Source organism: Euleptes europaea, chromosome 4 (assembly GCF_029931775.1).
Source record: "Euleptes europaea isolate rEulEur1 chromosome 4, rEulEur1.hap1, whole genome shotgun sequence".
Classification (NCBI taxonomy): domain Eukaryota; kingdom Metazoa; phylum Chordata; class Lepidosauria; order Squamata; family Sphaerodactylidae; genus Euleptes; species Euleptes europaea.
In genome coordinates this window covers 101,974,763-101,998,879 of record NC_079315.1, presented here as the reverse complement: position 1 = coordinate 101,998,879, position 24,117 = coordinate 101,974,763, and the positions used below count along the sequence as shown (strand labels likewise).

Here is a 24,117-nt window from a genome sequence, read left to right as displayed (position 1 = left end):
ACTTCAGGAAGAATCAAACCAGCTTCCCTTCCCCCCCCCCCACAGCAGACACCCTGTGAGGTAGGTGGGGCTGAGAGAGCTCTAAGAGAGCTGTGACTAGCCCAAGGTCACCCAGCTGGCTTTGTGTGTAGGAGAAGGGAAACCAACCCAGTTCACCAGATTAGCCTCTGCCGCTCATGTGGAAGAGTGGGGAAATCAAACCCAGTTCTCCAGATCAGACTCCACCACTCCAAACCACCGCTCTTAACCACTACACCACACTGGTGGGGTATAAATGAAGTATATAAATTTCATGTACTCATGTCTATGTACCAGAGGATGAAAAAGGAGGCAATTGGCTCAATTGCAATTCAGGTGAAATGATTTAAAAAAAATATTTTAATGTATTTATAGTCTGCCTTTCTCACTGAGATTTAAGCACATTACACAGCGCAAACTGGTGGCAGTCCATACAAAGAGACATCTAATAAGTACAGTCAGTATGAGGAGACATCGAATGAGCAGTGTGCTAGAACCAGGATTACCAAAATCTGAATGAGCATAACGTATTAGGCACGGTACAGAGAGTGGATATAATGAAGAAAAATGGTGTTGTCAGTAGAAGAAAATGAGACGACAGCAAACTGATAATCTGTCCTATCCACAGTCCTATCCTATCAGCAAACTGATAATCTGTCCTATCCACAGTCCCTTTCCCTTCATAACGCACCTTCCTGAACTATTCATAGTATAGCCCTATTACCTTTATAGAAAAGCTTTCCTGAACAGCTGTGTTTGACATAATTTGTGGGTTGACAGGTGTGTGAGAGCCCTTCTGACCTCAGGTGTGCCATTTCACAAGGTGGGCGCCACAAAAGAGAAAGCACGAAAGAAGCTCTTTTCAGTGACATCTATTACTCATTTGAAAATATTACAAGTTACTCTTCACGCTGTTATTGCATACATAGAAAAGGGTCTAGTGAGGTTGCTGAGATGCAATACAGGTCATTGTTCATCTTACGAGCCGAATTCAAAGCGCTGAAGCAGAAGACTTGGAAGTTATGCAATATTTTCTCTTCTTAAAAAATATTGTTACCTATTGGTATTCTGTTGAACAAAGTGTTCAGTTCTGTTATGCTATTGCAAAATATAGTCACCAGATTTCTTTATAGCGGAGGTCCAGACAAAAATGGGCGGAGTCGCCCTCTGCCTTTAAGGGCACCACAAAAGATGTAAAATCCCAGTTACGATGCCGTTTCTCATTCTTGCTGGAATGCAATCCGGCACACATTTTCAAGACTCCGTTCTGCATTAAACGGCACCTCCGCTCCCACACCTGTTCTTAGAGGGATTCCAGGAGAACTGTAGAACGTAATAACGTGTCTAGAAAACTAGGAGATGGGATTGAAAGTTAGTGTGTCTGCTTCACTTTCAGAACAAAGCTCAGTCCCGGAATGCGTCTTCAAGAGAGTAGTGTGGTGCCATATTTCCTTTGAGCCTTGAAAGTCCACAGTGAGAACTTGATGTAGACACTCAGGGGGTACCTGAAGTTTGGACAACAGCTCAGCCTCTACACCTGGATGGGTAGGGTTAGGGGGAAGACATGGAATAGGGTAACACAAGACTTCTTGAATGCTGTGCTTTATTGGTATAGCCATGTTACAAAAGTAAGAAACGCAAATGGTTATTTCCCCCCCCTTGTGTTTGTTTTGAATAGCTTGCACTTGAGTGCAGGGACCATAGAAAGAGAAGAAGACTTGAGAGAGCCAGCATGGTGTAGTGGTTAAGAACAGTGGTTTGGAGTGGTAGACTCTGATCTGGAGAACCAGGTTCGATTCCCGACTCCTCCACATGAGCGGTGGAGGCTAATCTGGTGAGCCAGGTTGGTTTCCCCACTCCTCCACCTGAAGCCAGCTGGGCGACCTTGGACGTCACTGTTCTCTTAGCCCCATCTACCTCACAGGGTGTCTGTTGTGGGGAAGGGAAGGTGATTGTAAGCCAGTTTGATTCTTCCATAAGTAGTGGAGAAAGTTTGCATATAAAAACAAACTCTTCTTGAATGAAAGTTTGATCAGTGCTAAACTTCAGGGCATGTTTGGGAGGGCACACGACACAGCGGCCTGGCTGAAGCTGAATGGGCCTGGGGTTTGGTCAGTGCTTGGACGGACGACCTCGTAGGGAGTCCCCCTTGAATGTCATAATGGAAGAAGGGTGGGATATATAAATCGTGGGGCTCGCTGTGTCTCTTTTAATTTGTAGTCATGCCTTCTCCAAGGCTTTAACTGCAGCATTGCCTTGCAGGTCTAGGCAGCGTTCTCGGGTTGGGCATCGCCGCTCCCAATTCTGCTTTCACTCAGACGGTGACCACGTTTGGCTTGGCTGGGATCGTCGGGTACCACACGGTGTGGGGTGTGACCCCTGCGCTCCACTCGCCCCTCATGTCTGTGACCAATGCCATCTCAGGTAAGGCAATGATTGCTCATGGTTTCCACCATTGAGGTTTTCTGCCTAAAGTTGTCATTCTGGGCTAATTCACACATTATGATGTTTTCACTGCATGCATCTAAATGTTAAACATCTAATGCGCAAATAAGACACTGGCTATTTATGCATGGCGGTTTCCTCGCGGTCACACCGCCAACTACTTCAAGGCTTTGTTTTGGTTATGTTTGCATTTTCTGACCGTCAGAGGTCGACTCGCTCTCCCTGCGTGTTTCCGCATGTTTTCCCCATGTTTTCTGAATGCTGGCTAAACACGAATCCAGAAAACATAAGGGAAATGCGCGGAAACACACAGGGAGAGTGAGGCGACCTCTGACAGTCGAAAAATGCAAGCATAATCAAAACAAAGCCCCGAAGTAGTCGTTGGGGTGACCGTGAGGAAACAGCCATGCATGAATGGCCTCTGTGTTTGGAACTGTGTGTAGTGTATGCTCTCTGGTGGAGAGCCAGGGCTGGCTTACAGCTCCCTCTCGAATGGTAAAGCTGGGCTTGTTTCCACAGGGTTCATGGAAAGGCCTAAAGTGTGAGTTAATGACTATGGTTACTAAAAATGAGCCAGGAGGACAAGGTTTCGTTCTTGTGGTTATATAGTCATTTTGGAGATTCTAAAAATTAGTAACGTTTGCTTAGATTCCATAAATCGCTTAGAAAGGTTTTTATGGAAAAAGTAACTTGCTTATTAAAAACAAGGTAGAATAATTCGTATTTGGGGGCCTGACCTAGTGATGGTTATGCTGAGCTGTGTGTCAGTTCTTGAATCGGGTTTGTATGCAACAGCCTGCAACAGTATTCTCTGTTACTTAAATGCCGTTTCTTGTCTTCTTCTTTTTTTAATAAACAGGGCTGACTGCTGTTGGTGGATTGGCTCTGATGGGGGGGAAATACCTCCCCGAAAACATCCCTCAGAGCCTCGCTGTTCTTGCTGCTTTTGTGTCTTCCGTCAACATTGCAGGTACTGTCTGGCTCTCCTGCTGAGCTTTCTCTTCGTCCAGAAGAACCAAAACACTGGTGTGGTGATCTGTAACAGACAATTTAAATGCAAAAAGTATGTGAGAGAGATTGCCTTCATCTAGAACAGCGGTTCCCAAACTGTGCTCCATGAAACATCTCCTAGTGCTCCATGAAGAGATTGGAAAGAAAAATGAACACATGAAGCTGCCTTATACTGAACCAGACCCTTGGTCCATCAAGGTCAATATTGTCTACTCAGACCGGCAGCGGCTCTCCAGGGTCTCAGGCAGAGGTCTTTCACATCACCTATCTGCCTAGTCCCTTTAACTGGAGATGCCGGGGATTGAACCTAGGACCTTCTGCATGCCAAGCAGAAACTCTACCATTGAGCCACAGCCCCAATGCTACTGGCATTCGGTTTAGTATATAGGTGCTAGGTGAAAATTAGTGCTTCATGATGAATTTCTCTCCTGAAAAGTGCTCCATGACTCAAAAAGTTTGGGAACTGCTGATCTAGAAGAATGATGTTCAGTGCGGTCTGCCTGCCCTTCCCCCCTCAGTTGGGCAATGATTACAGAATTCAACATGTATTGAGAGATCACAATGTGGATTTCCGTTATAGCGGGGATATTGTCACCCAAGCTGGTGTCTGAGGTATAAAATACAACAGGGGTCCGCAACGATTTTTTGAGCCTGCAGGCACATTTGAAAATTTGAGGCCTGGTGGTGAAAATGGCTTCTGTAGAATACCACTCCCTTTCACCACCTGGGAAGAAGGAAAGCCTGAAGAGGGGCAATGGAACCACACAATGACTAAGGAAAGCCCAGTTGCTTACCAGTCCTTCTGATCCTCCAGTGGAAAACCTTTTCATTTGAATGAGGGCAGCCAATAACAAGTCCCGCCTGCTTTCTGAAAAGCGGGCACCAAAGGAAGTAGTGGCGGCTATCATGGCACCACGTTGGGGAAGCCTGAAGTACAGCAAGGGCCCTTTGAGACCTCTGCCACACCTTTTCAGTATGTACTGTCAGCATGACACGAATGTGCCTAATGCCTCCTCGTATTTCGAAGACAAGAGTCACTGGAAAAGACAATCATGCTAGGAAAAGTTGAGGGCAGCAGGAAAAGAGGAAGACCCAACAAGAGATGGGTTGACTCTATAAAGGAAGCCATGGCTCTCCGTTTGCAAGACCTGAGTAAGGCTTTTAAAGATAGGATATGTTGGAGGACTTTGATTCATAGAGTCGCCATGAGTCGGAAGCGACTTGATGGCACTTATCACACACACGTTTAGTGTCATTCCAGGTCTTCCTTCTCGCCCCCCCCCCCAACTTCTATTGTTGCACAGTGGTATGAAGGTCCTCAAGAAGGGAGTCTGCTTACTCACCCTCAATATAACCCACATGTGCTCTGTGGCATATGCGCCAATGACATTGATAATGCTGCCAGCTGGGTTTCAAGCAACAATAATTTTGTTTTTCTTCCCTGTTGGAAAGGTGGCTTTCTGGTCACGCAGAGAATGCTGGACATGTTCAAGCGCCCCACCGATCCTCCGGAGTACAATTATTTATATCTGTTGCCTGCTGGTGCATTTGTAGGGGGATACGGAGCAGCTCTCCAAAGCGGTTATAACGTTGAACAGGTAAAAAAAAAAAGATCCCTCGAGATTCTGTAGTCCTGTTTCCCTTCCATATGTAAAAAGTGCACACAGTGACAGAATCTGTAAGAAGCGAGGAGTCCCAAGTATAGCTCAGTCCTGGGACCCAATTTGAACCCCAGGTGGTAGCGTGTGACCCACTAAGGTTGTGACAGGAAGTCATTGTTCTCTGAACTTGCTTGTTCTTAAAGGGGCGCTTCAGCACCATTGAGCGACCTTGTCTCAGCATCCTGCGGCATCTCTGTGTGTATTGAAAGAAGCAGGAAGCGAGGCACTCCTTCATGTCTGTGTATGCGCACTAGACACGCTGTAGTCAAATAGTGCCTCCTAAAATGGAATATTGCAACATTAATCGATTATAAACATATAATCTTTTTAAATTTCAAGAAAAGTAGATTATGACTCACCATAAGATATACATCAAAAATTATTTCAACACAACTAATATACAAACTTATAAATTGTGGATATAACATACAATATCCGCTTATATAACAGTATAAGAAATAGGCTTGCGGGTATATGTTTCAACAGGTGATTCAATTCAATGGCAATTCCAATTGTTGATTCAGCAGGTAGTGTTCCAACAAGTCATATTAACAGGTCTAATAGTGTAAATTAAGAGTTAACATAGTTCTATTGGAGCAAATTGGTGGTGCAACAGGTAGTATTCAACTGGTAGTGTTCCAACAGGTAGTGTTGAGACAAGTTCCCGGGTGTATGCACACTAGCAGCAGTGGTTTGAACAGTGCTTGTGACCCAGCAGATGACTCTCTTTTACCCACTGTAGGGCAGTAAACTGCTGGTTGAAGATCACCGGTGTAGATTAGGCTCTTCAGCCTTCAGCTATCTATGATTAGTACAAGAGGGTCTTTTATGCATGGCAGTTTCACTCGCTGTCACCTCTCCGACTTCGGGTCTTCGTGTTGATTATGCATGCTTTTCCAAACGTCAGAGGCCGCCTCTCTCTTCCCCTGCCTTTTCCCGTGTTTTGTCTGCATTTTCAAATTTGAGATAAAACAGGTCTCTGAAAACGCGGGCAGAATGTGGGGAAAGGCAGGAGGCGAGCAAGGCGACCTCTGACAGTCGGAAACGGCATGCATAATCAACATAAAGACCCGAAGTCGTCAGAGGGGTGACGGTGAGTGAAACACCCATGCATAAACTACCTATGTCACAGGCAGGCGGCTAACACTGGCAAAATAGCAGTTCTTAAATCTTGGTCATTAATTCAGAGCCAAGGCCCACAAATTTTGGCTTGGTTTGCTACCAGGAAAAATAAGGCCGCACCAGTAGGCAGGAAGGCGGTGCGAGGTAGAGAGTTTATTTAGTCCTTCTAGATCCCTAGGCGTTTCACATACAGCTTCATCAGGGGATCTAATATAAAACAGAAAATACAAACATAAAATGCATGAAACTGTATAACCAATTAATAATTATTGCATCAGAAATTTTAAAGTTCTTTTTCAGTACATAAGATGTTTTTGCTATGTACAAGGATATAAATACAAACATAACCATATGCTGAATGCAGAAATTGGTACAAAAAAACAGCACAATGGCCAAAACTATATATGACAAAAAATCTAAGCAATTATAATATATCAACATTTCCAGAAATTTATATAACAATAATCCACAATAGGAACCACAGGTAAGTACAATGTATACAAGATGATTTCCAAATTGACCATACAACAGCCCCAATGTGTATGATATGAATTCTTCTTAAGAATTATTGTGGATTATTGTTATATAAATTTATGAAAATATTGATATACTATAATTGCTTAGATTTTTCGTCAGATATAGTTTTGGCCATTGTACTGTTTTTTTGTTACCAATATACAAGGATGTGTCACCAGAAATTATGTAAGGCCTTCTTATAACATGACATGTTACTTCATGTTCAGCTGGTGGCGCTGAATAATTCGCCTTCCTTTTTTAAAAAAATCCTTAAGTTATGAATTGTCTCAACTGTGAAGGACCAGAACCCAGGCTGAGCAGAGCTCTCATCTCCAGATCTGCCAAAATATTCTAAATTCTGCAAAAGCCCTGTGCAGTTGCAATAGAACACATCCTTATCTGATGTAATTCTTTGAATGCACGAAGCTTCTGTATACCAAGTGGAAGCGTTGGTGGTCCATCGGGAAAGCAGTATTGCCTACTCTGCCTGGTAGCAAAGTCTCAGGCAGAGACCTTTCATGTTGCCTGCTGCCTTATTTTAACTCGGCGTGCCAGGGATTTACCCTCGGTCATTCTAGACACGAAGCAGATGTTCTTCCCCCAAGCCACAGCCCCTTCCCTATGCCTGGGTACAAAATACACTTCTTGGCATACAGTATGAGATTTTTGTATATGTTATACTGTTTGTGCCCTGACCTGGATGGCCCAAGCTAGCCTGATCTCGTCAGATCTCAGAAGCTAAACAGGGTCAGCCCTGGTTAGTATTTGGATGGGAGACCACCAAGGAATACCAGGGTTGCTGTGCAGAGGAAGGCACTGGCAAACCACGTCTGTTTGTCTCTTGCCATGAAAACCCCAAAAATCGGTCGCCATAAGTCGGCTGCGACTTGACGGCACTTTGCACACACACAGTGCTGTTCGTAATATGTATAAACTAGATACCTCCTCCCTCTCCTTCTTAAAAACAGATGGTGTACCTGGGTTCGGGCTTGTGCTGCGTCGGTGCCCTGGCTGGGCTGTCCACTCAAGGAACAGCTCGACTCGGCAATGTTTTGGGCATGGTGGGTGTGGCTGGAGGCGTGGCTGCTACCCTTGGAGGTCTGAAGCCGTCCCCTGAATTGCTGGCTCAGATGTCGGGCGCGATGGCCGTCGGTGGCACCATCGGTGAGTGTGGAGTGTGTAGAGCACAAAGCATATCCTGATGTAGAAGAAGCTCATGAGAGGGAGGGCATCCTGGCCATCTTCTGGGCATGGAGTAGAGGGGTCACTGGGTGTGTGTTGGGGGGGAGGTAGTTGTGAATTTCCTGCATTGTACAGGGGTTTGGACTAGATGACCCTGGTGGTCCCTTCTAACTCTATGATTCTGTGAAACTTGAGAGCCGATTTGTTTCCTTCAATAGATAAACTTACTGACTCTGTAGTTGACTTTGTGAACCATTTGTGTTTACTGCTCACCTGGTTTAACTAACAGTTCAGTATTCCCCCTTACTATTCTGGGTTCAGAAAGTGCTAAAATGGCCAGTTAGCTCTCTGTCTCCTGGAGGTTCAGTATGTCATGGCTGAGCTGCAGCTATCGTTTTGCTTCCTCCCTTGTCTTGAATTTTCTCAAGAAACTTTGATACTGGTTCTTGTAGGTTATCCGGGCTGTGTAACCGTGGTCTTGGAATTTTCTTTCCTGACGTTTCGCCAGCAACTGTGGCAGGCATCTTCAGAGTAGTAACACTGAAGGACACTGAGAGACACTGTCCTTCAGTGTTACTACTCTGAAGATGCCTGCCACAGTTGCTGGCGAAACTTCAGGAAAGAAAATTCCAAGACCACGGTTACACAGCCCGGATAACCTACAAGAACCAATGAACTCTGACCGTGAAAGCCTTCGACAAAACTTTGATACCTTTTTAAAAACTCTCCCGCGTTCCTTCCTTCAAAATTTGACAATTCGTTCCCATTCTTCTTCGTCCACTTTGCCTTAATCCACATGAGCCGCTCCCGCTTCCCCACCTCATCCTCCAGTCACGAGCCTGATCTTTTTTTCCTCCCGTGCTGTTTGTTCCTGTGATCCTAACTACCCTTGTGAACAAAATCAGCTAGAAGCAGAAGAGATCTGAGGAACTGGAAATGAAATGGGTGAAAGGTACTTCTGCCTCTCTCCTGATCTGTTTCAGAGTGGGTATAGCTTGCTAAAGTGAACTGGATTATAATAAGCATCTTGTGTGGCATTGTGCATATAGCCTTAGTATTTTTTCCCCTTTCCCTGTCATTAACAGTCTAACCTTGTGCTGTTCAGGATCTAGGTATGCCTAAACAATGCCGATATCTCTCTTCAGAGGAAGGAAGGAAGGAATGTCACACTTCCGCTAAACTGCATTGTAATATCGGGCTCCGTTTTGTCTCTGCAGGTCTGACGATCGCTAAACGCATCCAGATTTCAGACTTACCTCAGTTAGTGGCTGCTTTTCACAGCTTAGTGGGCCTGGCTGCGGTCCTCACGTGCGTGGCAGAGTACATGATTGAGTATCCCCACTTTGCTACCAGCGAAGCCGCAAACCTCACCAAGATCATTGCTTATCTTGGCACGTATATTGGAGGTGTAACCTTCAGCGGTTCTCTTGTCGCTTATGGAAAGCTACAGGGTAATGTATATTTTCTTACCTTGGGGTATGAGGGGAAGGACTAACACGTGCTCCTAGTGGCCTCTGTCACCCTTTTCCCCTTTGTATACATGCACCTGTGGAATTTTTGTTTCCTTTTCTCTAGCTCTTGCTGAGATGGTAAGCCAGTGCCTGGGCACTGCAGGCCCAGAATCGTGTGAATGCACGCTTCGATGTGTGCATGCACACATTTTTCTGTACCTACAAAACTAGTGAGCCGGGGAGTAGGCTAAGCTAGAGTTTTCAGCTCCAGCTTCAGGGCCCTGCGGGATTTGAAAGAGTTTCGCAGGGCCTGTAAGACAGAGCTTTTCCGCCACGACTTAGGACCGCCGCAGGTGACATTAATATTGGCCTCCCTCCTCCCCCCCTTTTCTTTTATACAACGGACATTATGGGGGGGGGGGATAGTGGACTAGCATCTTTTGTTCGGTAGTTCTTGCTACTGCGGCACTACACTATGGCGACCACCTTTTAATACTTGGGAATGATATTACAGTTTTAAAGGTTTTAATGTTATACCTTGTTTTTAGTTGCTGTTATCCGCTCTGAGACCGGCCTTGGCAAGGGAGGGCGGATTAAAAATACGATAAATAAATAAAATTCCTTTTCCTGGCTTCTCGTTTTCTAAGGAAAGGGTATCTTTTGTGGGGAAGAGCTTATTCATGGAACTAACCCGCTGTGGTGCAGCCCTGACGTAGGGTAACGTCCCATTTCTGTTGGGTGATGCTGACCCAGAAATAACCAAATGTGTTGCAAAATATCTGCTAATAATAGTTTCCTTAAAGGCACGACAAGGCTAAACTATGGTTAACTGTGTGTGTGTGTAAAGTTCCTTCAAGTCACAGCCGACTTATGGCGACCTAGTGATGATATTATTATTATTGTAGTTACTATTATGCTTGTAAAATGACTCAATTTTTGGTTATTGAGATTTTAATTTTAAAGTGTTTCAAGTATTTTAAGAATTTAAAGTCACTTTTGTTGTACAGCTTAATAATTTATAATGTTAAAATTATTTTATCCTACGCACGTTGTGCTCAAGACCTTTGGTCAGATGAGCCTGAAATGAAAAAGGAAAAAGGCATAGGTTAACCACTTCAGTGGGAACTAAGCTGAGGACATACAAAGCTACTTGATAGATTAGATTATTTTGCTTGGTGCTGTTAGCAGCTTTTCAGGGATTCAGATTGGTGTCTTTCCCAGCACCTACTACCCGTGATCTTTTCCACTGGGTAAGCCTGCGATTTTATTTACTTAAGACAGCCCCCCCCCCCCAATGTGGTATCTTTGGCTACCATGGCACCTGCTGACAACTTTTCTGGCACCCACCAAGGGTTTTTAGAAAGGGGGGGCAGGTGGGCTTTAGAGATTTGATTGGCTCTGCAGATTTTTTTCAAGTGTTGCTTTGGTGGCAGATACTTTGGTGGGATTTTCGCTTTGTGACTGACAGTAAGCCGTGGCAACCATTTTGTGGCTGGCTCTGCCTTCTGTGGCGGCAACCAATTTGTGGCTATGCCCACCACATTGTATCAGAATTCCAAAGGTGCCCACAGGTTCAGAAAAGTTTGGGGACACCTGATTTAAGATATTTTTACACCTAGGATTGAGCTTGGGATTTTTTGCATATAACTGAGCCCTGGACCCTTACTGAAGGGTTTCTTTGTACTGCATTCGTATTTGATTCAAACAAAAACCTCTCTAGTTCAAATCAACTGTAGGGCTATGATAGCAGTCACAGAATTGTGATCCTAATGCAAAATACCTTCTGTGTAATCCAAGTTTTCATTTTAACAGGGGTAGGTTAGCGGGCCCTGTGTTGTTAGGGGAAAACCTCCTTTCTCTAAACGAGTAGGCAACTAACAGCTGATGAAATAGTGCCCTGGGGAGGAAGGGGGTACTTTGCTTCAGCCCTAGAGAAACATCTCTGAGGTAATCCAGAGAAACCAGATTGAGCTAACCAAGATCTTCCTGTGTTCCATGAACACATGAAGCTGCCTTATACTGAATCAGACCCTTGGTCCATCAAAGTCAGTATTGTCTACTCAGACCCGCAGCGGCTCTCCAGGGTCTCAGACAGAGGTCTTTCACATCACCTACTTGCCTAGACCCTTTACCTGGAGATGCCGAGGATTGAACCTGGGACCTTCTGCATGCCGAGCAGAGGCTCTACCACTGAGCCACGGCCCCTCCCTGATCTTTAAGATCACTGTGGTTTCCACCTTTGATGGGGTTCAGCTGACTTTTGCTGACTTAGTTAAGAGCCTAGGGGTTGTAGTGGATCCAACATTCATGTTGGAGAAGGAAGCTAATGCAACTACAAAAATTGCTTTCTTTCAATTTAGTTTAGCCCTGAAGATGGACCCTATTGACACGGCCCCTAAAGAACAAGGTGATGGGTGGGGCAGCAAATCAGGTTAGAGCCCAAATCAGTAAGGTAAGCAAGTGAGTAAGGGACCAGATTGAGATGGACAAGGGGCTTACTGTCCTCTCCTACTCCCTTAATTTCTCTTTAATGGGCTGTTTCTAGAGCTTGAACAGTGTGTCTTTTATATATGCAGGTATCCTGAATTCTGCCCCACTCCTCTTGCCGGGTCGACACTTATTGAATGCTGGTTTGTTAGCGGCAAGTGTAGGCGGCATGGTTCCCTACATGATTGATCCAAGTTACACTACAGGGTTGACTTGTTTAGGGTCCGTGTCAGCTCTGTCTGCTGTCATGGTAAGTGTGTGTGTGTGTGTGTGCTACAATAGCAAAAAATGGTGAAGCATAATTATGTCTGCGTATTGATGTTCGGCATGCTGGAATGCCAATGGTAATACTTATGTAGAAAGACTGTCATTTTCTTGTATGGAGAATTCTAGGGTTCGTAGGACCATTAGAAGAGCCCTGCTGGATCAGACCAGTGGTTCATCTGGTTTAGCCTTCTGTCTCACACAGTGGCCAACCAGTTCTTCTGGAGGGCCAACAAACAGAACTTTTGGATACTAAGTGCCAGCAGTGTGGTTTCTTTTTCGTTCAAGTGAAGCCCAGCTCTTTTGTACAGCTTCGGCATGTCTCAGAAAGTTTGCCAGTGCCCAACAAATCTAAACCCTTCCTCCTGGCACTGCTTTCTCATCCGTATGTTAAGGTCCCTAATCTGTACCTCTAGCTGGCCCTGTGCGTGGAACTGGTAGAAATTCTGAGAATGCTACCTTTGAGGTCCTGGCCTTTAACTTTCTGCCTTGTAACCTAAATTTTTCATCCAAGACCACAGGACTACATTTCCCAATGTTAGTGGTGCCAATGTGCACATACTTCAGCGAGAGCCAGCATGGTGTAGTGGTTAAGAGCAGTGGTTTGGAGCGGTGGAGTCTGATCTGGAGAACCAAGTTTTATTCCCCACTCCTCCACATAAGCGGTGGATGCTAATCTGGTGAACTGGATTTATTTTCCCACTCCTACACAAGAAGCCAGCTGGGTGACCTTGGGCTAGTCACAGATGTCTCAGCCCCACCTACCTCATAGGGTGTCTATTGTGGGGAGGGGAAGGGAAGGTGATTGTAAGCCAGTTTGATTCTTCCTTAAGTGGTAGAGAAGGTCGGGAATAAGAAGTAGGGTGGTTGCTTTTCTATTAGCTCAGTTTTTGGATTGTAAAGGGTGTGCAAAGTTTCTAATCTGAGTTTTCTGCAGAGATTTCCTTCGAAGTGCTCGGGGAAATATCAGAAGCCATAATGGTGCTATCCCCTTGATAGTGTGGGGGTGTTGAGGGGGGGCAACTGTATAACTAGTTGCCCTCACCCAATTGGCAGGATCAAAATTATTGACAAAACAGAGAATTGTGTATATAATATATGCTTAGGTTGCAGAATATAGGTTTGGCTGGATGCAGAATTTGGATTACCTTTGTTTCCAAATGTGAGCCCTGTGGTGCAGAGTGGTAAGCTTTGGTACTGCAGTCAAAAGCTCTGCTCACGACCTGAGTTTGATCCCGACGGAAGTTGGTTTCAGGTAGCCGGCTCAAGGTTGACACAGCCTTCCATCCTTCTGAGGTCGGTAAAATGAGTACCCAGATTGCTGGGGGTAAAGTGTAGACGACTGGGGAAGGCAATGGCAAACCACACTCGTAAACAGAGTGACTTCACCCCATGGGTCAGTAATGACCCGCTGCTTGCACGGGACTCCCTTTACCTAGTTTCCATAAAAAAGAAAATGCAAAGGCCCTGTTTGTCGTATGCAAAACAAACATGTCTGGCGGAGAGTTTGAACTTCCGGCGTGCCTCTTCTTTCTGTTCTTTAGGGTGTAACTTTGACAGCAGCCATAGGAGGGGCGGACATGCCAGTGGTCATTACTGTACTGAACAGCTATTCCGGGTGGGCGCTGTGTGCCGAAGGATTCCTGCTCAACAACAACTTGCTGACGATCGTGGGCGCTCTGATTGGTTCCTCTGGTGCTATTCTCTCTTACATCATGTGTGTGGTAAGATGGCCATCCAAGCGTGCCCTTCCCCCTCTCTTTCATGTTGGGTTCTTTTATTCATTCATGTGTGGTAGAAGGGTTTTATGTCTTTGGCTGTTTGTGCCAATAAAATGGAAGAAGAGGGAAAACGAAAATGTTGGTGATATCAAGAGTGGACTTTTTGAAATTGGTGGTTCTCCGACTGAGGATGGGGATGCCACAGTGGGTTGTGAATCTCTCTCAGGTGAGCTGGGAGGACAGAAGAGAAGAGAACGATCAGGGTGAGCTGGGGTAGGATACTGAACGGTGCATCTAGGTTTACCTCTCCATAATAATGTGAAATGGCCACAAAATAAGTCTGTTGCTGTGCAATGCTATATGATACAACATAGAGCAAAAATTTAATACATTCAGAGGTAGTTTGCCATTGCTTGCCTCTGCATCACAACCCTGGTATTCCTTGGAGGTCTCCTATTCGAATACTATCCAGGGCCAACCCTGCTTAGCTTCCAAGAATTGATGAGATCGGGCTAGCCTGGGCTATCCAGGTCAGGGCCATCTGTAGGTTCCCAAAATACATCAGTTTGGGAGTGTGTCTATTTAAATCTGCCCAGCTCACAATTCACAGGTAATTTTTTTTAAACTTTGATTCAAGGTGTAATTTTTGGATGGCCTCCGGGTGGCAGCAAGTGTGCATTATTAATACGCAGCTACTAAAAACTCACTGGGACTTCTTGTGGAGATGGTCATACTGGTTATCTATACAACAATCCTTACCTCTGTTTTTAAAAGTGAGGGAGGGGGAAGGGAATAAAGAATAAGTGCCAAAGATTAGCAGTTGGCCTGACATCCTTTCCAGTTCTTTATTCTCTAATTCCCCACCCCCAAAGTCATTTTGCCACCTTCTCTCTTCTCATGTGTTCTAGTGACATTAACTTTTTAATCTTTCATCTCCTTTGCTCAAAACCGTATTTGGGTACTGCTTAATTGTATCCTCTTGAAGCTGAGAGCCGTCATGGTGTAGTGGTTAAAAGCGGTGGCTCGGAGCGGCGGACTCTGACCTGGAGAACCGGGTTTGATTCCCCACTCCTTCACATGAGCGGCAGAGGCTAATCTGGTGAACTGGATTTGTTTCCCCACTCCTCCACATGAAGCCATCTGGGTGACCTTGGGCTAGTCACACTCTCTCAGCCCCACCTACCTCACAGGGTGTCCGTTGTGGGGAGGGAAAGGGAAGGTGATTGTAAGCCCGTTTGATTCTTCCTTAAGTGGTAAGAGAAAGTCATCATATAAAAACCAACTCTTCTTCTTCTATATCAGAACCCGAAATGGGAATGATTAAGGGGAACCTTGAGAGAAATCACTTAAAAACATGGCTGACATCTTCCTTTGTGGAACTGTCTCCACTGTGTTAAACAGAACCAACAGACCAGAACCAACGGGTTGAAATTAAATCAAAAGAGTTTCCGTCTAGACATTAGGAAGAATTTTCTAACAGAGCGGTTTCTCAGTGGAACAGGCTTCCTCAGGAGGTGGTGAGCTCTCCTTCTCTGGAGGTTTTGAAGCAGAGGCTAGATGGCCATCTGTCAGCAATGCTGATTCTCTTACCTCAGGCAGAGGATGAGAAGGAGAGCATCTTGGCCATCTTCTGGTCACTTGGGGTGTGGGGGGGAGGAAGTTGTGAATTTACTGCATTGTGCAGGGGGTTGGACTAGATGACCCTGGTGGTCCCTTCCAACTCTATGATTCTATGAAACAAATTGGATGTTTATGTAAAAAGTCAGTTTATTATTCTGTGCGTGATCTATCAGGCCATGAACCGTTCCCTTGCTAATGTGATCCTGGGTGGATACGGCACGACTTCAATGGCTGGTGGGAAGCCAATGGAAATCTCCGGCACTCACACAGAAGTGAATCTGGACAATGCAGTTGACATGATCAAGGAAGCCAATAACATCATCATCACCCCAGGTAGGATGGGTGTAGGGGGTACCATTCAGGCTGCTTTATTTATTCATTTATGAAATTTATGTCCCGCCTTTCTGTCCTCACAAGGGCCCCCAAGGGGGGCTGGCAATTTTAAACACACTTGAGAAAATCACATTTTAAAACCAAACATCAAAGGGCCTTTACTCTTGCGCGTTTCAATGCCTTACGTTCAGCTCTCCTGGAAGGCAGGTATCTCTGCACTCCCTTTCATCAATGCCTATGCCCATGCAAAATAGAGAAAGTGGAAACAACAGAACATGTTCTGCTACAATGTCCCTTCTACAATGACATAAGATCGTAGTACATTCTCCCCATATTGTCATCCTTTCCTGGGAGATCGGAAGAAGCTAACATTTCCCTTCTCTTAGCAGACTCCTCTTGGGAGATAACCACTCAAGTAGCCAAATTTTGCCTCTGGTCTAGTGGGATTCGTAAACGGCTAACTGTGAAAACCTTTCTCCGTAGAAGATCCTTCCTCCTCTTCTTCAAATCATCCTTCCCAGAATCATCAGCTTTTATTATTTTAATTTAACTTTGATTTTTATTCAGAGCTGATATTGTATCGAAATAAAACTTGATTGATTGAGGAAGGAAAATTAATGGCTTGCCTAAATCTCTGCAGAATGTGTGGCTGGCCAGCTTGTACTCTTTATCCCCTGTTGCAGGATCCCGTTCTCAGAGGCTTGGATCCCGCCCAAAATTACTGCTAATGAAAACATTTCCATCAGCATAGCAAGACTTTCTCGCCTCTCCCCGTCCGCTGCTGCAGCCCCAAATGCTGCTTCTGGGGTATGCCCTCTCCCCAAGAATAGCACGGTGGGGTGGGGAGTTGGATGTCCCAAGAGGAGAAGGGATATCAGTGAAAATTATTTCCCCTTGCACTCCTGGAAAAGTTAAGCAAGATCCAACATTAAATGCTTTTCTCCACAGGTTTTGCACACGAGTATGTTGCATTTTACACACACACACACACACACACACACACACACACACACACACACACACACATGTTGCATTTAATTTGGGCTCACCCTGAATGCGTGTACTTATTACTCCCGCATGGCTCTTGTTTTTACACTGACTTTATGCAGCCCTTGTGGGATGAATTGAGGCCAAAGAATGAGATTTGAGCCTGGCTGATCGTCCCTTGGCCCTTCCCTCGCTGACTCCACCGGGAGCCAGCCATTTATACCGGAGAAGGGAGAGAGAACAAGGTTCCTTCCCTTTTTCTTCTTTCATCTCTTTGTGTTCGCCAGCTGCCTGGACTTTTTGCTATATTAAAGCGTTTAAAGCCCACTTTTCTCCCAGGCAACTGAGAACCGAGGCACGTAAATATCTTACCTTTCTCTTTCAAACACATCTTTAAGTTAGGTAGTGATCGGTTGATTGAATGAAAACATTTCTCTGCTGCCTTTCCACTCAGATTAGGGTCCCTAAGGCAGTTAACATTAAAACTGTAAAACGTTTCAAACTTAAAAAATATATATTAAAGTACCTATATATATATGTGTGTGTGTGTGTGTAATATTTATAACAAAACACATTAAAAAATGCAAACGGAGGAGGGCTAATGGAAGTTAGGCAGAAGGCAATGAAAGAGGGAGACAGACAAATCTCTGGAATCAAGAACTAAGAATTAGATAGGGAACCTTTGCAAGCGTTATCTGGGGCTGCTTCCACACAGTGACAATTCTCAGGGTAGCTTTTGCTGCTGCTGCAAACACAGAGTCATTTGTAATGGCAGCAGGGCATCCATGTAGCAGACCGCCCTGCAGTTTCCTTGCCTCGGTTTCTTTGGCTGCCACCTCCCCATGTCACCGGAGGTCTTTTTGGACTTAAAAAAAGCCAGCAATACCATTACAGCGTTACAATGTCATAATGATCTGCATATTATGTGTGTAAAGAGCTGTCAAGTCGCAGCCGACTTAATGCAACCCAGTAGGGTTTTCAAGGCAACAGACTAACGGAGGTGGTTTGCCGTTGCCTTCCTCTGCATAGCGACCCTGGTATTCCTTGTTGGTCTCCCATCCAGGTTCTAGCCAGGACTGACCCTACTTACCTTTTGAGATCTTATGAGATCAGGCTAGCCTGGGCCATCCCGGTCAGGGCTCTCATGTTATAGTTATTCTAAATTTGCAGCTGCTGTCATTTTTGTAAACTAAAACTCTAGCCGTTTTCATTGCATAGACATAAGGGGAAACCTACAGATACATTTAACAGGATACGAAGGATAGAGCCGTGGGGCAAGGTGAAATATGAACACTAAGCCATGATGAACAGATTTAGTGAACTATCAACTTGCTTGGAGACCCGGGGGGCAGGGGGGGGTAAGAGCTGTTCGATCACATGTGCTAGAAGTTATCTGCAATCTCACTCTGTCCTTCTCCTTTCTGAAAGGCCTTGTCTACGTAGTGCTTTAGGTTTGCAAAATCTACAGGCCCTGGAAACAGTTGCTGAAGCTTTTCTCTCTGAAGCGTGAGAGGATTTTGCATTCTACTGGCTTCTGCCCCAGATTGCTTGTTCTTTCATGGGCAGAACTTATGCATCCTTGGTCACAAATTGCATTTTGCAAGAGAAGAGACAGCGAGGATGCATTTGGGTACTGCAGTAGGGATTACTACAGTAATATGTCAAGTGCTTGAAACACTGAAAGCGGTATACAAACGCTAAATTGTAAATATACACATTCAGATGAACTAACAGTATTTAGCGAATCCCCTTGCACCATTTGCTTGTTGCTCTCACAGTTGAGATCTTTAAAAGAGTAGACGTATTTGTTTCGTACCCTTTTCAGTGCACACTTAATTATAAAATCTGTATTTTAAGCACGTGCATTGGAGTTTGCACATGTGGTGGGGTGGTGGGTGGTAAGTAGTCTGTATGGGGTTTTTTCCCCTGGGTTTCCCCCCCCCCCGGTCTATCCTAAAAGTTGGTCTTGTTGCTCCCCTCTGGCAACTTTCCAGCATCCCAAATCCTTCAAATTGAGAAACGGGAGCAATGTTGCCTAAGCACCTCGCACATGCCGGCTTTTGTTTTTTGTCCACAGGTTACGGTCTGTGTGCTGCCAAAGCGCAGTACCCGATTGCTGACTTGGTAAAAATGATGACTGAAAAAGGCAAGAAAGTTCGGTAAGTGCATAAGATGGGAGGGAAATGATATGCCCAGGGCACCGGTGGTCTGTGGCTGCTTGTTGTATATACTGGTGATACTGGAGAGAGCCAGTGTGGTGAAGTGGTTAAGAGCGGTGGACTCGAATCTGGAGAACCGGGTTTTATTCCCCACTCCTCCACATCAGTGGCAAACTCTAATCTGGTGAACCGGGTTCGATTCCTCACTCCTCCGCAGGAAGCCTGCTGGGTGACCTTGGGCTAGTCACAGTTCTCTCAGAACTCTCTCAGCCCCACCAACTTCACAAGGTGTCTTTTGTGGGGAGAAGAAGGGATTGTGATTGTAAGCCAGTTTGAGGATCCTTAAAGGAAGAGAAAATTAGGGTATAAATGCCAACTCTTCTTCTTCTTATGACACTGTCTTTGAGCATGGCATGGTGGATACGCGATTATGTCAATACATACGTTAGCAGTTGTGGTTTTCCTTTTTGTGGAATTTCTTTCAGAGGTAGGTATGCTAAGCCTGTTGGAGCTTTAAGGAAGCTGCCGTCTTCCGCCAGATGTTTAGTTGTGGCTAGCTGATGTACTAACTTTCTACAAAAACGTTTACATATTCTAATATAACAACAATATAGTTCGGATATCAACTGTTGAGAACTGGGAGCTATTTTTAAGATTTTAAGCAGGCAAATCTTGATCTCAGTTTCCTTTGTTTCCAGTGGTTTAAAAATAAATCTATAATGTTCTCTGCGGTGTGAAACCAGGTATAGGTTTAAAAATAAATGAGGAGTGACCTTGTACATGGTCGATCTTGTAGGGATTTGAACCTGGCACCTTCCAGCTGCCAACTGTGCGTTCTGCCACTGAACAATATCATCTCTCCAAACAAAATGTGAATCCTATCCCATGAACACATGAAGCTGCCTTATACTGAATCAGACCCTTGGTCCGTCAAAGTCAGTATTGTCTACTCAGACTGGCAGCGGCTCTCCAGGGTCTCAGGTAGAGGTCTTTCACATCACCTACCTGCCTGGTCCCTTTAACTAGAGATGTCAGGGATTGAACCTGGGACCTTCTGCATACCGAGCAGAGGCTCTACAAACTGAGCCACAGCCCCTCCCATAGAAATCCTTTATAAGGTGGTCCCCAGTGTGGTGGCTGTAAGAACCATGGCACCCACTGGCACCTTTCTTAGTGCCCACTGAGTGTTTTTAGAAAGTGGGTGGGGCCATATGAAGCTCTTGCCCAGCAGGTCTTCTGATTGGACACTGGAAATCCGGTTGGTTGTGCAGATTAAACCTCTGTTGTTCTAGCACCAGCCACCAGCACAGTGTACGTTTTATTCTCTCTCACTCTTCTTTCCCAGTGTATTTTTTTTTTAAATTATCCCTCATCTCCCCTGCACTTGGGCTTGTGTGTGCATGTAGTTGGCTCCGCCTCCTGTGACAGCCATTTTTTGGTTCCACCCGTCACCCTATGTCAGAATTCCTGAGGTGCCCACAGACTCAGACGTGGTTGGGGATGCCTGCCCAATTGTTCCACAAGGGTGGGGGGTGGCAGCTGATTGTGTGTTGTGCCAAGTAATGTCACAACCATCCTGTTATGGGGAGGGTAATGACTGGTACAGAGAATGGGGAGGGGAGAAGGCCAAAACTAGATGGGTACAGCAAAGCCAAAAATAATGCCACAATCAAAATTCTTGAGCTGGACAACAAACCATGTCAGTCATTGAACTTGGGGTTTTGCATGTGAAAAACCAAAAACAGCCCCTGTCCCTGCTGCCTGGGACCTTATATATGTGTGACGCATTTACTCCCTCAGGGAGCTCTAGGACTTTGGTGGCATAATCCCCAGGTCCTTCTCACTCTCTTTTACTGAAAAGAGAAATGTGCAAGTTCATGGATGCATCCTGGCTGCCAGAATCTTTGTCGAGGACCACACAGTTTCACGCTCCCCCATATAGGATTGTTTTGTTCTGAGAGGATAACGCTGTTGAAACAGATCTTGGCTGTCCTTGAAATGGCTTTCCCTGATCAAAAGGCATTAAAACAAGATTATGGGCTTGTTTGGCTCTCCAGTAATTGCTAGTGTTGTGCTGGTTACTTTGCCGTTGGTTTTGCCTGCATTGTCTAGCTGCTTCCTTTTTTGTGCTTGGCTCCCCCCTCAAGGCCCTCAGTGCCAGAACAGCATGTTCTGTATTCTGCTTGCAATTGGGGGGCGGGGGCTGGAGTGGTCGCAGTTCATGGCTTCTTGCTTCTGTCCACATGAACACAAGCGGTTATGTCGAATGCCAGAAAGGTTTGCACTGTCCTCTTCAACTCCTTGGAACTCCTGCCGGGTTGAACTGCTACTATTCAACTAAGTCTTCTCCATGGTTTAAATTAATTTTTTAAAAAGACCATTTCAGAACTAAATATCTAGTTAACATCTCAATCCAAAAGCTCAGAATGGCTTTCACATCTTAACGTTTTCATTCAGTGCAAACTGCAATATTGGATGGCCGATATAATAAAGTACCATTAGCACAATGTATTTGTGTATGTGGCTCTGCTATAGAGGATTTACCCCGTTACATTTTAGCTTGTCGTCTTTACACAATACCTAGGGGAAAATTCCTTCGTATGATATTAACTGGGTTAAATTTGCCTCCTGATTCTGATAAAGTAGTATTTTTTTGTTGTCAGACACTGACTCATTTATCACTTATAGGCTGTCACTTTTCGCTTTAGCAGCTAAAAAGATAAAGTGGTGCCAAAGAATGTAACCAGCTAGAATTGATGGCCAGTTAGGATATATTCCAAGTATACTGTATTTTACCATAATTTATATGGCATCTTGCATTTTATCTTTATTGTCTAATTTTCTTGTTTCATTGTTTAATTGACTTTGTAAAGGCCTTTGGCTACCTACAAGTAAATATTTACTGTTACTGCTACTAGAGAAGTATGAGTGCTAGTAAGGTAAAGGTCCCCTGTGCAAAGCACCAGGTCATTCCTGACCCATGGGGTGACATCACATCCCAACGTTTACTAGGCAGACTTTGTTTGCGGGGTGGTTTGCCAGTGCCTTCCCCAGTCATCTTCCCTTTACCCCCAGCAAGCTGAATACTCATTTTACCGACCTCGGAAGGATGGAAGGCTGAGTCAACTTTAAGCTGGCTACCTGAAACCGACTTCCATTGGGATCGAACTCAGGTCGTGAGCAGAGCTTGGACTGCATTACTGCAGCTTACCACTCTGCGCCACGGGGCTCGTATGAGTGCTAGTACTGTAGGATAATCCAGGGATGACTGCTGCGTTGGACTCCTAGCGTTATACCACATATGATAGTCAGGATCCATGATCAGATTCTCAGGTGTGTAATTTAACTGCAGAAAGCAGCTGCAGGGGGATGTGCGTGATACTCTGAGGGGGTGGGCTAGCCATGTAACTTACAGAGAAATTTCCTGATGGGCCACTGCCCTGACCAAGCGGTCACGTCCCAGCAGCTCTGCCAGTGCCTCAGTGCTTGGCTTAGATCAGGGGTATCAAACTCAATTGTTACAAGGGCCGTTTTTGACATTAATGTCACTTGGTCGGGCCGTGCCTCGCCAGACCATATCGAGAGTGGGGAGGGCGGCTGGCTCATGGGCCAGATAAGAGCTCTCAAGGGGCCGGTTTGACACCCCTTGCTTAGATCTTTCAGCAGCAATGGTGATTGATGTCAGTTCATCAATTACCTCCTCCTGCGTTGCTCCCTCTTTGTGGGAGGACGCAACGGGCGAACCAGGTGCCCGCTTGTGGGGGCCGTTGAGCAGAGCAGTGCTTGCAATGCTGGCTTTTAGAGGCGAAGGGCCGCTCAGCATAGCTTGCGTCAGGGCTGTTGTAACTTTCCACTCTGTCCATGGATTGAGATCTCAATGGAGGCTACAGCACTGGAGGAAGGTCTAACTCTTCTTTAGTTCCACTGTTCTGTGTCGTGTAAATGTAGTCCCCTGTGCAAGCACAGGGTCATTACTGACCCATGGATGACATCACATCCCAATGTTTACTGGGCAGACTGTGTTTACGGGGTGGTTTGCCATTGCCTTCCCCAGTCGTCTACACTTTATCCCCTGAAACTAACCTCCCTCGGGATCGAACTCAGGTCGTGAGCAGAGCTTTTGACTGCAGTACCACTCTGTTTTACTGAACTTGCCTGGAAGCTCATAGTTGGACCAAGAAAAGTAAACCCTAGATTGGTCTGGGATGATATGCTAATAAGGAAAGCTATGTGTTGAGAACCATTCTTCTCTTTCCTCCTTAAAATGGGTTCTGGGGCGGAGCATTGCAGTAGGTAGCAGTTCTTTGTTTCATTTTCTTTGTGACTGTCCTACTCTTTCCTTTCCCTTCCCTTCTTCTCTGATTGGGAGTTAAGCTGAGCAACAGTAACATCCTCCATCCTTTTGAGTGTACAATATGAATCTCGATCCAAAACACTCCATTAAATGGACCTTGAACTGGTTGTGTAGCCTTAATAGACTTAGATCACTGACAGCTTTCTTAGGTTTTTGGTTTCCTTTTGAGATAGATCTTAATCCTGAGTGGGCTGTGTGTGTTTGTTTTGAGAACTCTGTGTAAACTACTCATGCTCATTTTAATGTCCTGCACAAAATGTTATATGGCTTGTTTGAAACAGAGAGATGTTCCAGTAATACAACCTTAGAAATGCCACTTAAATTTAGAATTCATGTAGCAGTTGTGATATTACAGGGTCAAGTGTCCTCAATATTTTCCCTTGAGTGCTTAACAGTAGAATGTAAACATTAAAAAAATAGGCCCTGCTCAACAAAGGCGTAAAAGTAAACATCTCAAACCTTGCAAGTCAAAGGTTTAATGGCTTGCAGCCCCAGAACACAACATAATTAACAACTGTTTGTACCACTCCCTTTATTGCTAAGCCCCTGCACCCTAAAAATATGTATTTCTATTTGGACGCTGTAATGCATTGCAACAGTAAACTTCTAGGGCCATCACAGAGAGCTGGAAAGATCTGTAAATCCTTTTCCAATTTTCCTCTTTCCCTGTCTACATGTTGTATTCAAGATGTTGCAAAGTTCTGTTGTTTGGGTTAGAGGAAGGCAATTACAAGGGTTTTACTTTCTGAAGTTCTGTACCAAGACAAGCTGGACCTTGCAACCTGT

General features: G+C 45.1%; 1 protein-coding gene across 1 annotated transcript in view; it reads left to right on the top strand.

The window, feature by feature from the left end:
* NNT (nicotinamide nucleotide transhydrogenase) overlaps window positions 1-24,117 on the top strand; it is a 74,881-nt gene that overhangs the window by 33,510 nt on the left and 17,254 nt on the right. The window contains exons 10-18 of the mRNA XM_056848396.1: window positions 2,281-2,442; window positions 3,323-3,433; window positions 4,927-5,072; window positions 7,742-7,937; window positions 9,173-9,406; window positions 11,983-12,143; window positions 13,702-13,881; window positions 15,672-15,831; window positions 18,896-18,977. Coding sequence (XP_056704374.1) covers window positions 2,281-2,442; window positions 3,323-3,433; window positions 4,927-5,072; window positions 7,742-7,937; window positions 9,173-9,406; window positions 11,983-12,143; window positions 13,702-13,881; window positions 15,672-15,831; window positions 18,896-18,977 — 1,432 coding nt within the window. The remainder of the gene's footprint in view (window positions 1-2,280; window positions 2,443-3,322; window positions 3,434-4,926; window positions 5,073-7,741; window positions 7,938-9,172; window positions 9,407-11,982; window positions 12,144-13,701; window positions 13,882-15,671; window positions 15,832-18,895; window positions 18,978-24,117) is intronic.